At 34.3% G+C, this 12874-nt stretch overlaps 1 protein-coding gene across 1 annotated transcript; it reads left to right on the top strand.

Moving 5' to 3' along the window:
- Positions 1 to 2479: 2479 nt before the first annotated feature.
- Positions 2480 to 4551, top strand: LOC114749147 (transcription factor MYB108-like). The gene is made up of 3 exons (XM_028937636.1): positions 2480 to 2766; positions 3324 to 3453; positions 3614 to 4551. The coding sequence occupies exons 1-3, from the start codon at positions 2601 to 2603 to the stop codon at positions 4284 to 4286; spliced, it is 969 nt and encodes a 322-aa protein (XP_028793469.1). The 5' UTR covers positions 2480 to 2600; the 3' UTR covers positions 4287 to 4551.
- The last annotated feature ends 8323 nt before the right edge of the window (positions 4552 to 12874 follow it).

Here is a 12874-nt window from a genome sequence, read left to right as displayed (position 1 = left end):
CATGCATGATCACGAAAATGCCAGTTTAATTTCCTTCAATTTTGTGCATTATTTGGATTTTGGTAATAGTAATATGTAATATTCGCTCATATAATATGAAGATATATATGTGTGTGTGGATGTTATGTGCCTACATAATTGTAGCCTTTTATCCCTGAGGACCACGCTATCTCCATTATCCGGGATGGTCCCATTCCTATTATATTATAGTGATGGTGAATATTTTTCATAGAATTTAATTAATTATGACTTTTAAACTTTAATTAGTGGATGCCATGACGTTTTTGTGTACATATATTCTTATTGATTAAATTAACTGGAAAAATATTAACAACAGTAATAGTATAAAGTTGGAAATTAATACTGATTAATTATAAATGGAAAAATTGATTGCTAAAGCCGTCCTAATTAGTAATTAGGGGCCACAACTAAGTACTTGCAAGGCTCTGAGTGGCTGTGACTAATTTTCACACCGGATTATTATACTGCCCTTGCATCTAATGAGGCTCCATCAAAATTATTTGGTGCCATGGATTCATACACAGTATTTTCGATCTTAATTATCAGATATTTTTTATAGTCTACAAACGAGATCTTATAATTAGAATCGAAGGTAATACATATTTATACCACATAATAACTTTGACATCATATATATCTTCTGAATAAATACAAAGAACCAAGGGAAATTTGGTTAAAAAGTTTCTGTCTGAAAACTTAATTAGTTAAAAAGGATTTAAATTTGAGTAAGTGTAACTATAATTAGTTATTACAATTTTTCTTTTGTTATGTGTAATGTATCATCAGTGATGTGTAACAATTATCAATATAAAAGTCATTTATATGCATCTATAAAGAAAAAAAATTATACTTACAAATTATAACTGTACGTATTCAAATTTAGATATTATCTAATTAAATTTTTAAATAGAAAAATTTTACCAAATTTTCTGAAAACCAGTGCCTTACTTGACATATAGAGGACATGGACGCAAGGAGACAGGACAGGTGGTAGCACAAATATGCTCTCTGGAGGAGGATGGGACAATCAACTTTTTTCAGCCCGTAGGAAATTACTGTATTGTGCAAGGGCTGCTCAGCAACTACCGCTTTAATTACTCCTTTTATTCAATATGTTATTTTCTTTTATATCACCCTCGTCGCCTTAATTAGAATTGGCAAGATGAACTGATCAAATACGGTGCTAACACTTAAATAAACTGACTGATACTACAATTTTGCAAGTTTGTATACTTTCAACCCACAAAATTAATGAGTTTAGCGATTCGATTTAGTGGTTTTAACTTATTCAGGCAGCCCTTTTTTTTCGCAGAATCACATTATAGCCCCCACAAAAAGCAATTTTATAACACAGAAGCGATCATAATAAAATCTAAAATTATCAAGGGACTAATTAAAAATTAGATTTTGCAATCCAATTATTAAAACACCTTTCATTTTTATGAAAACAGAACCCACCACTGTTAGATGGTGCAAATTCAAATATTATGTCTAAAATAAACTTGTTAGCATGCCTGAATGTACGAAAGTCTAACTTATTAAAAGGTGAACTATATTTATACAACATTTAATCCTCAATTAGTCCCTTTGATCGTTCAGATCCTCTTGAAGCTCTTTGCTACCATGAAATTGTTTATGTGGGACTTCAACGTGATTCTCTTTTTCTCCCCCTAATTTTTGTCATGAACAACTCTAAACAACTTGTTTTTTCAGCTAACTTTAGACAACTTGTCAACAGCATTAAGTGACTGTTATGAATTGCACGTACTCAGTAATTAACGGTAAAGTTAATCGGCATTTTCCTAAAACAAAAATTCAGCCTGGTGCATATGAAGAAAACCAGTGTTCAACGAACCCGTTTGTTTGTTTTATTATACTTTTCCGTCTTAAATATAATATCTTTATACACTCTAGTGTATAAAGACTTTATATTTAGGACTGGAGGACTACTAAATATTTACAGATAGACGGTGAAAGAAGCCGGGTCTAGAGACGGCCAAAAAACCAAGAGGAATAAGCGGCGCATTGAGTTCTGAATATTTATTCTCGATTTTTTTTTTTTAAAAAAAAAAGGTAAATCAGGGCCTTATGGGAGAGCCTCTGCCGTCTCATTCGCAACCTCAAAGAGTCAACAGTAAGAAACGCTAACCGAGGAACTGAGTTGGGTGGGGAGGCACGCGCACACAACATAGGTGGAAAAGTCAAAGTACCAAAGCGTCAAACTTCGTAGCCTCTTTTACTTATGAAAAAAGAGGAAAAAGCTCCCAGTAGTAATTTATTTATGTCTATTGTTTAATAAGATATTTTAATTTAATATACCCCTCCGCTTAGATAATTGAATTCTTATTAATTAAATCATTAATTTCCCTCCCTTCTCTATCCTATTGTATCTTTATGGTCTATATAAACCCTCCCTCCTCTGTCCTCATCTGTAATACATCCATCCAACCCTCTCTCTCTTTCTCCTTCTCAGAAACGAAGGCAACAGCAAAAGCACAACAGCTATACCCGGTTCAAATTCGAACTTGGAAATCGATTAAGCCCCTTGTGTGTTTCTGGATTCTGTGATCCTTCCGGCAATGGACGTCAAAGGAAGAGGAAGCGCCTCCCCCACTCTCCAAGCCGACGTCGTCGACGACCTCGACCTCAGGCGAGGCCCTTGGACGGTCGATGAGGACCTCACCCTCATCAATTACATCACCACTCACGGCGAAGGTCGCTGGAACTCTCTTGCCCGCTCCGCTGGTATATCTACTTCCACTGACGTTCTTTTATTGTCTATGTCTTTTCAACAATCTGAATCATACCCCCGCCCCACTTCTAAATTTCTTTGGCTCTTGTGCTTTTCGTTTGATTCAAACACTTTAATCAATTGTCGCGTTCAATAATCTCCACTTGTCTTCTTTTCCTCACAACCAATCAATCTCATTTGGGGACAGAACTATCAAGGATCAAATCAAGTTCTAAAAGCCAAAGTTTTCGGATTTTTCTTGATATATATAATAGAGTACGTTCAGATGGATTAAAAGATATGTACACTTGCGTCGTACTGTATATGCACACTTATATATTTGTGGATCAGGATGACATGTAGGTTAGTGATAGATGATAGTTGTTTAGACGCAGCCCACTTATTGAAAAGGAAATGATAGTTATGATATACGCCGCAGTTGAAATCATCAGATATGTTTGAGGGAAAGAGAAAGTCCTCTCTATAGAGTATAGAGCCAATAATGCTCTTTCTTTTCCTCTATATTCTCTCACAGAACTTTACCAATTCAAGCAATCTAATTTTGGTACAGGCCTCAAACGTACTGGCAAGAGCTGCAGATTGAGGTGGCTCAACTATCTCCGCCCCGATGTTCGACGTGGAAATATCACACTGGAAGAACAGCTTCTGATTCTCGAACTTCATTCTCGCTGGGGAAACAGGTATTTGTCAACCCAGATATATTAGTTCATACATATATCTGCATGCATTCAACAACATACACCCAGATACACATATATCATTTCTATTTCCTTTTTGTTGTTCTCTTAATCAGTTATAAAATATTTAATTGATGAGAATTGTTTATATGGATTTGATTAGGTGGTCCAAGATAGCCCAGTTTTTGCCGGGAAGAACCGACAACGAGATCAAGAATTACTGGAGAACCCGCGTCCAAAAGCATGCCAAACAACTCAAATGTGACGTGAATAGCAAGCAATTCAAGGACACTATGCGCTACCTTTGGATGCCAAGGCTGGTTGAGCGCATTCAAGCAGCTGCCGCCACGGCTGCCACCGCCACGACAACGGCAAGTTCTCAGACGTTATCTGCCGCCACAACCGGCACCACAAACTCCACATACAATCCTTATTATAATAACAACATGGAAGTTGAGAATGGGAACATGCTCATGAACCCGGCCCCCATCATGAATAATAATGACTTTGGAGGCTCACAGGTCACTCAGAGCTACACGCCGGAAAACAGCAGCACAGGTGCTTCATCGGACTCGTTCGGAACACAGGTTTCGCCTGTGTCGGAGTTGACTGATATTTACAGTACCGTCCCTAATCAGGATTACTACCAACCCTCTCAGATCAGCTACTCTGATTGCATCACCAGCCCATCCGGGTTATACCCTCAAGGATTGGATTATACCCAGGTGATGGAGCCGAGCAACCCGTGGATTCAGGGCGGGGACACGTTAGACAATTTGTGGAATGTTGAGAATATGATGTTTTTACAGCAGCAGCTCAACAGCGACAGCATGTAAAAACTCGCAATTATAGGAGATCAGAGGGGAGAAATCCAAACACCGAAAATTATTCGGGTGGGGGAGGCAAATTGAAAACATGAAATGGAATAAAATTATATGTAGGATACTTATAGTTTAATTTTGTGGCCAACTTATAGGTATGATAGCAACTGTGGATTAATCTTCGGTTTTAGCTTGGCGTTTAATTTTCCTTGTTTTAGATGGGGAGGGGGTACATTTGTAATTTGATATTTCATTCATTGAAATTATCTAACTTTGTTTTGTCTTCTTTTTTTTCTCTGATGATTTGATCGATTCTTCTGTTGTTTTTTTTTTTCCCAATCCCTTAGGCACATACATCCAATGAGAACACGAGTGCATGATCGTACACATATAATTTCGAGAAATAATAATTATAATATAAGGGTGTGCATAATTGGTTCCACTCAGTTCCTATTAAAACTGATATTATATAATATATGCAAGCTTTTTAAAATATTGTCCACGGGACATGAACCAAGGGTGAAAAGGGACCCAAGTGTTTCTAGATTGCTAATAAAAAAAAAAGTATATTTATAGACGTGGGATGATGCGATTGGGGGCTGAGGGCTTGCTCCAGAGTTCAAGCTGGCCATTAAGGGCAACATTTTCAAAAGCGAAAAGACAAATGTTTATTAGTATTAGTGATATTATATTAATGGTTAATGATGGAGAAAAGCCTTGTCACCAAAGTACGATTCCGAGGACCCTAATTTCGCTCACGCTTTGTTGGATATAGTACGGACAAACAAATTTGATGAGAAATCCAAAATTACCTGCTTCTGATCTCACCCATGAGCTGATGCACACAACACGCGCGCAGAAAAAAAGAACGGGAAGGACCAAAATGGGATACATGATTCATGCCAACAGGGGTGATTAGGTAATTTCATTTTTTTGGGGAGGTGGGCACGTGCCAAGCTGGAGGGAGAAGGTAAAAGCAACACGTGATAGAATAGTTTAGAGAGAGAGAGAGGGTATGGCGGCGGGGGAATCTTGGAGTAGGGCGCGTGCCTATAAGAGAGGGGGGGGGGAGGTGGTCCAGGAGAGTGAAGGGTTGAGAGGATGCCGCGTGGAAGTGTGGAAAATGGGATTGGAGAATGGAGATGAGATGAGGGGTTAGGCTTCCTAGAGTGAAGCACTGACGGCCGCAACCGTTGAAACTGCCTCCCTATTCATTAGTCCACCTCTACTCCTCACGGCGCCCCCTCCGGTGCTTCTTTTTTCCTTTCCTTTCCCCTTCTTCTCTTACACATCTTTCTTTCTGACTCTTTCTTTTTTAAAAAAAATATATCAATAGATGTTCTCTAACAAGATTATACCCCCCCGGTCTCAAATAGGGCACACCTCTAAATCACCTCAGCTGCAAAAAAAAAAAGGTACTCGTATTAATATATTTAAACTCATTAAATTGGTCACAAATTTATAATATTCTTTAAATGCACCCCCCATATATATATATTTGGGATGGCTACATGGTGGGTAGCATACAAAAGAGTACTTACAAGCGGCGTTATTAAAAAAAAAAAAAGGATTCGACCATTTAGATATTCAGTGACTCTTATGCTCATGAGACCATCCACATTTGCTCTCTCATGTCTTATATATAAATATATATAATACTAACTCCGATCTTTAATATAAGAGCTGATTCAACTTTTAATCTAGTTATAAATATAATATTTTAATTTACTTTATCTCTTATATTTATCTTTTTTTAAAAAAAATAATTCTTATAGTAGTACACATGTTAAATGTTCCATCAAATAACATGACCAAAAAAGATATTTTAGAGAAAGTAATATATTTTTACCACAAATAATTAATTTAACTAACTTTCTTAATCTACTCAAATTAGTTAACTAGTTCTTATATTAAAGATTGGGATTAGTATATTCTATCATAACTAGTATAACCCACCACTTAGAATATAGACACACCTATCCTGGGTCAGCACGTTTTGTAACCTGTCAACATGGCACTGTTTTTTTTTAACAAATTTAAAATTTTTGATAAAAAATACTCCTCCGGTCTTTAATATAGGACCCAATTGTTGAGTTAGTTTTGGTCTTAAATATAAGATCAATTTCTCATATTTATCAATTTTCTCTAAATTACCCTTATGGATATTTCCTCAATCATAATTAAGTAGAAGAAGAAGAAGGGGTATTAAGAAAGATGATTATAGTATTTTAGGAAAAACGTGTCACATTTCTTATAATTAACTAACTTACCTAACTTTCTTAATCTAATCAAATTAGTTAAATGGGTCTCATATTAAAGACTGGAGAAGTAAGTTATATACATTATTTAAAAGAAAACAATTATATGTGGAATAGCTACCTCGTAGATAGGATACTATATATTGCCACGGTATCGAAACCTTTTTAACATGGTGCAATTTTTATTTCAGCATCATTGCTATGTGGAACATGAGGTTCTCCTAAGAGGGATTTTATTGATTCCTAGAAATCAAGTTTACTCCATTTACGCAATTTCCTTGTTTATTTTATTGACTAATTTCCAATGTTATTAAACCCGGACTAGACCAGACGGTCCAACTGGTCTGGCCATCACCCGGTGATACAAGCGGTTAGTTCATATGCTTTAGACCGTCTTCTGCCTTCAGTCGGATTCAGCCACTTTGAACCTCCTTTTGAGCCGGAATCCAGATTTGAGCCAAGAACCAGAGCGGATTTGAGTAAACCGGGCAGTTTTGAGCTTACCTTTTCTGACAAAAAAAAAACCTTCAGATATGATATATTTTGTCATTCCTCTAGTATGATTTTACACTTTTGCTAAAATACCACATCTTCTTTAGTTCTCTGTGCTTCCTTTCCTCCGTCGTTGTTATTTGTTAGTTAATCTTCATCCTTAAGCAAGTGAGCAAGCTTCACTTCTTCCCTCTGTTGCGACTTCCTATCTCCTCTTGCCCAAAAGGTCTCGTTTTCCGTCTTAGATTCTTCTCCCTACTTAGAGTCGGGAATCAGGGCCGGCCCTTCAGGGCTGGCGGGCTTAAAAGGGCCGGCCCTCCAGGGCTGGAATTTTAAAAATACCCCAATTTGCTAGGCCCGGCCCTTAAGCTACAGGGCTAGGGCCGGCCCGCGGGCTTTTGGCCCGTTTAAGAAAAATACTATTTTTTATATTTATCATATTTTTTATAAAAATAAATCAATGAAATTATTAATAAAAGACATAAATATGAATAAAATTAAGTCACATATAAATATCATCATATATAAATATTCATCAACATCTAAAACATTCATTAACAAGATAACAACATCTAAAAGTTTTATCTATAATGCAATTGTGCAATAAATAAACACTATTATTAATCTTTTGAAACTTCATCATCACTATAATTAATTACTTTTCTTCATAAGTATACTTTTTCTTTCGTAACAAAAATATCAAGTTTTTCTTCTTTATAAGAATTTTATTTTTAAATTTTGCAATCTAACTATTTTTTTACTTTAATGTGAGAAACATTGCTGTTAAAACTCATGAATTTCTAATTCAAATTATAGAATCACAAGTTATATAAGTATAAAAATATTCTATTATCAAATATATATATATAGTTTAAAAATATCAACGCATATAATATAAATCAAATCATTATTAAAGTCCAAATTAACCCATTTTTTAAAAATTTAATTGGATAAATTATTATCTAAAACTAAATTTACTTTTAAAATGATAATAATAACTAAATATTTGAAATATTATTAACAATGTAAAAAATTAATAACATTAATATTATATAAAAAATTTTAAAAATAAAAAAAATAAAAAGGGCTTAAAAGGGCCGGCCCGTGGCCCTCCAGGACCGGCCCTTTTAAGCCCTTTATTTTTTTTATTTTTAAAATTTTTTTATATAATATTAATGTTATTAACCACGGGCCGGCCCTTTTAAGCCCTCGGCCCTCCAGGGCTTATGTTTCATTTTAAGAGAAAAATATCAAGCCCGGCCCTCATAATTTCAGGGCCTAAAAGGGCCGGCCCGACGGGCTCGACCCGTTTTCCCGGCTCTATCCCTACTCTAGTCCTTGTCTGTGAAGACTTATTTTATGTTTTCTAAACTTTTCTTCTTATAATTAGTCCAGCATAATCCATGTGTAGTGTACTGCTCATCCTAGTTGTGTGCATATAATTTAACTTGTGAAAATTTGTAGTCAAGGCCCAAAATCGATGTTTGGCAGAAAAATCAAATGGAAGTAGAATGAAATAACTCAAAATTATTGTCAAGTTAAACTATTTAAATTTATTTTATGCTATTTAAAAATTGATATTTTAATTTTATACATTTATTATATATACATAATATTATTTTTAATTCAATTTTTCTATTACTGGTTTGACCAGATAGTTCGACTGATTCAACCATTTGAACCATGATTTGCTAGCTTTTTTGGTGAGATGTTCGGTCCGGCTTTTAAAACATTGCTAATTTCTTCCAAACGCGCGTGCCCGCAAATGTTACGTATGATAGGAATAAATTGAGGAGGAAACAAGGAAACAAATCACAAAATGGTATTTGCTTCCGTTCTATTTATAAGCTTTAAATTTATAAAGAAAATCGTTTATTGATAAGTTTTACTTTGTATTTATCTTAACATTAATATATTTTTTTCCAATTTTACTCTCAATTATTTATTCTCTTCTTTTGTTGCACCCTCACTTATCACATTTTTTGCACACACTCTCTTTCATCTATTTTTCTCATTTATTGCAATAACATATTTAAAAATAAAAACATATTTCTAACTTAATTATTATTTAAAACTAATTTAATTAAAGATAGTAAATTAATTATTTAAGGTCATAATGGGAACCGGGAAGTAGTGCACGGAGAATCACCCATATAAAGCATAGTGATGATTAATTAGGATAGGCTTACACGTGGCTATCAAACAAAGGGATGCATGGCTGGACTCCACAACAGAGGAGCGGGAGACTTCTCATGAATACAGCAAATTAAAGGAAGGGGTGGTGGAAATTAAAGAGAGAAATTTTAATGCGTTACGGATATTATGTGGTTATATGGTAGTGAACGTTGAGACAAAAACGCAATCCTTTTTTCAGGCCGAACGTTATAATCTACGGATAGAAACGGTACCCAATTAAATTACGAGTAATTCAGAAGAAAGATAAAAAGTCATGTTTAACTTTTCATAGTTCGTGTCCATGCACATGTTCCACTTGAGCCGTGGATAATAAGAATATGAGAAATCATATGTTATTTAAACTCCTCCGGTCCTTATTATAAGACCCAATTTGACTTTTATTTGGTCCTAATTATAAGACCCAATCCATTTTCTCTCTTATATTATGTATTTTTTTCCAAGATAATCCTTCTAATAATGATAGTTTTAGCCAATATATTAATTAGCAAGGATATTTTAGAAATAACAACACTTATTTATTATAAATAACCAACTTAACTTACTTCTTAATCTCCTCAAATAAGTCAATTGGGTCTTATAATTAGGACCGGAGGAGTACTATAAATGACGCAGGCATAACTCATAATCCTCGAGGGTCTAAAGCTTAATTAGAATCATGTTACAAAGAACTCACAATTTAAAGCATCGAGGCTCATAGTGGTAAATGCTCTATGGATAGCCCACATACTAGTTTGATTAGAGAAGTTTGAGATTTTATTATGAATAATTGAATACTCTCTTCGGTTCTTAATATAAGACTCTGTTTGACTTTTAGTTTGGTCCTAAATATAAGACCCTAATCCATTTTGTCTCTTATATTTATACATTTTTTTCAAAGTAGCTCTTTTAACAATGATAGTTCTATTCAATATACTTGATTAGTAACGATATTTTAGAAAAGACAACACCTGTTTAGAACAAATAACTAACTCAACTTAATTTTTTAATCTCTTCAAATTAGTCAACTGGCTTTTATAATTAGGACTGGAGGTAGTAGAATTGTTTTTAATAAAAGAATATCTATGTTGAATAAAAAACTAATAAGAGTTAAGGTGCATTCAGCACCCGAAGTATTTTCTCATGTGTATCCAATACCCAAAAAAAATATTTTAGGGTACTGACGCACCTAAAAAATATTTTGGGATGTCAGATATACCAAAAAATAATTAAAAATGTTAGATGCATCACAAAATATTTTAATCTGAAAAAATATTTTAAGATATTAAATGCATTTGAATCCAACTAATAATTATAACGACTGACTTGCTCATCAGAGCCACGGTATGTATAACAATAAGAAAAAGTACAAAGTTCTTCTTTCCAATGAACCAAATGCAGTATTCATCAAGATATATATCCGAACAATTACGGATCCACAATTGCGTGCTAAAATGAAAGAATGTGAAAGAACTTTTGAGGAGTGAGAAACCCACGTGGGAATTCCAAGTGGCATGGTTGGGATGGGACCACTGATGTGTTGTGATGGGCTGGTGTTGTTACGTATCATCTCATCACTGTTCGAAAGCTCCTTCCTGCTCGTCATCTTTCAAAACTTAAAATCTACTCTTTAGCTTTTATATCATAAAATTGACTACATTTTTCCAAGTCAGATATGGAAATACCATACATTTTACGAGAGCCAGTTTTAGACATAGAGTATGAATATGTTTGGGTAGGCTGTAAAAATACTCATATACAAGACATTGTACGAAGAGCCGCCGTTCCCATTATAGATTTAATTAGTATGGCGTAATAGTTTTATTTATCAATTGTTAAAACAGTGAAAAAATCTCTAACTCTCAATGGTGATACGATGTCCGTTGAGTAAATGATCTTGTTCGCACATGTTACCTCTGGTTCTAATTATAAGACCTTGTTTATAGATTATAACTAAAGTCTTATAATTAGGACCGTGGAGGTAGTGTTATGCTAATTATAAATGGATTAGAGACAGAGATATTGATAAAATATTATATTATCAAATTTTGATCCTGAAAATACACGTTTTCAAATTTTGTGTAGTGTGATTCTTCTGACCAGCGATGAAATAACGTGATTCATATAATTATTTATTGTGTAATACTAATAAACGAAACTAAAAAGAAATCATACATGAAATGCATTTGTTTCATTTTTATTTTCGTATTTATTGTTTTGGCCGGCGGCAAACTCCATTTTATTTTCTCCAGCACCTGAACCATACGGGTCACTTTCTTTTCTTTTCCTTTTGGTTGAGTTGTCAATTGGAGATTACCATGATAAAACATGTTGGCCGCGGCCGGAGAAAGAAAACAAATATATAGACAAATTGTAGACCAGCATCCAATAAATCTTTTCATTACTAATAAAAAAAATAAAGGACATCATTTTCAAACCTTTTATTTTTCCAAAAAAAAATAGTGATCAGAAAAATGTTTATGTTAGTTAGGCTTAGGAGCTTCTAAAAGGATAGACAAGCTTCAAAACTCAAAAAAAAAAAAAAAAAAAGAGAGAGAGAAGAAGAAGCTAGTTATAGATATTTATCATCATTAAGATTCTCACATAACCTAATGGAATATTTGAAGCTCACGTAGTTATAATATTAAATCAAATTAATAGTTGCAACTTGCAACGAAGTGAACGAAGCAGAGTTTTGAAGAGCGCACCTTAATTATAATGCGCCTACAAATGCCGGGAATATGTTTCCTAGCCGCAACAAACAAAGTGGATTCCTAGGTTGTCCTCCCACTTTTAGCACAAACCAATTCTTTTTGCATTTCTTCATATTTAATATTTTTTTAAGGTTCAATCTTATCCCTTTACTAATCTTCACTTTGATGCAAACCCTACTTTTGTTGCCAATTAAGGGTTTGCGTTTTTCTATGCAACTCTTAATTTCTCCCATATATCATCATACTCTCTTATCATTAATCATTAATTATTATGAAATTAAACCACGCAAGTTCACCACTTGGCACATGAATTTGTGGTCCCCGCTTAGACACTGGTATTTGTCACTAGTTACCAACCTTAACACACATCTTATTATTTTCCATGTTATTATTAGCTATCACAATTTCCGTTGTTTTCGAACCAACAAATTGGCCAACCTTGGTTCCTTGGCGCTTCAGACCTAAAATTGAATTGATATGATCAGGTATGGGTCCTGCTTATCGGGAAATTGTTCATAACACAAACAAACTGAGGAAGATAATTATGCAGGAATGATATGACTGCAATAGCGTTCATGTTGAAATACAGCCTTTTTTTTTTTTTGGTCTGTGTGGGGTTTGAATTGAGTCATTATACCCAATTTTTAATTTTTGGTTGCCTAACGCTGCAATAATAAATAGTCTGGAGAAGGCATATTATTAATCAATTATGACAGGGCTCGTCTTTCAAACCCCATATAACATATATTGTGTTCGTATTAATTTATTTTACTGGTGATTTAAGTATTTAGGACATTAAGTTTGGGGAACCAATCATGAGAAATGAGTGGCAACCTAGTTGATACATAAAATATCGGAGGTGCAGGAGGCTAATATATATAGGGGTGTGTGTGTGTGTGTGTGTGTGTCTTTAACTACATGTTAGTGTCAAATTATATCACGGCTTACGTCATTCAACGAAGTTGCT

The sequence above is a fragment of the Neltuma alba genome, unplaced genomic scaffold, assembly GCF_004799145.2.
Source record: "Neltuma alba isolate B1F8T4 unplaced genomic scaffold, ASM479914v2 tig00005964_pilon, whole genome shotgun sequence".
In the NCBI taxonomy this organism is placed as follows: domain Eukaryota; kingdom Viridiplantae; phylum Streptophyta; class Magnoliopsida; order Fabales; family Fabaceae; genus Neltuma; species Neltuma alba.
The sequence above is the reverse complement of the archived record's forward strand: the minus strand, read 5'-3'. Positions and strand labels throughout refer to the sequence as shown.

Excerpts from the sequence above, each read along its gene's own strand:
- LOC114749147 (XM_028937636.1), top strand. The coding sequence starts at position 2,601 with ATGGACGTCAAAGGAAGAGGAAGCGCCTCCCCCACTCTCCAAGCCGAC. Across the intron at positions 2,767-3,323 it reads CTCTCTTGCCCGCTCCGCTG|GCCTCAAACGTACTGGCAAG; the intron begins GTATATCTACTT and ends ATTTTGGTACAG. Across the intron at positions 3,454-3,613 it reads CATTCTCGCTGGGGAAACAG|GTGGTCCAAGATAGCCCAGT; the intron begins GTATTTGTCAAC and ends GGATTTGATTAG.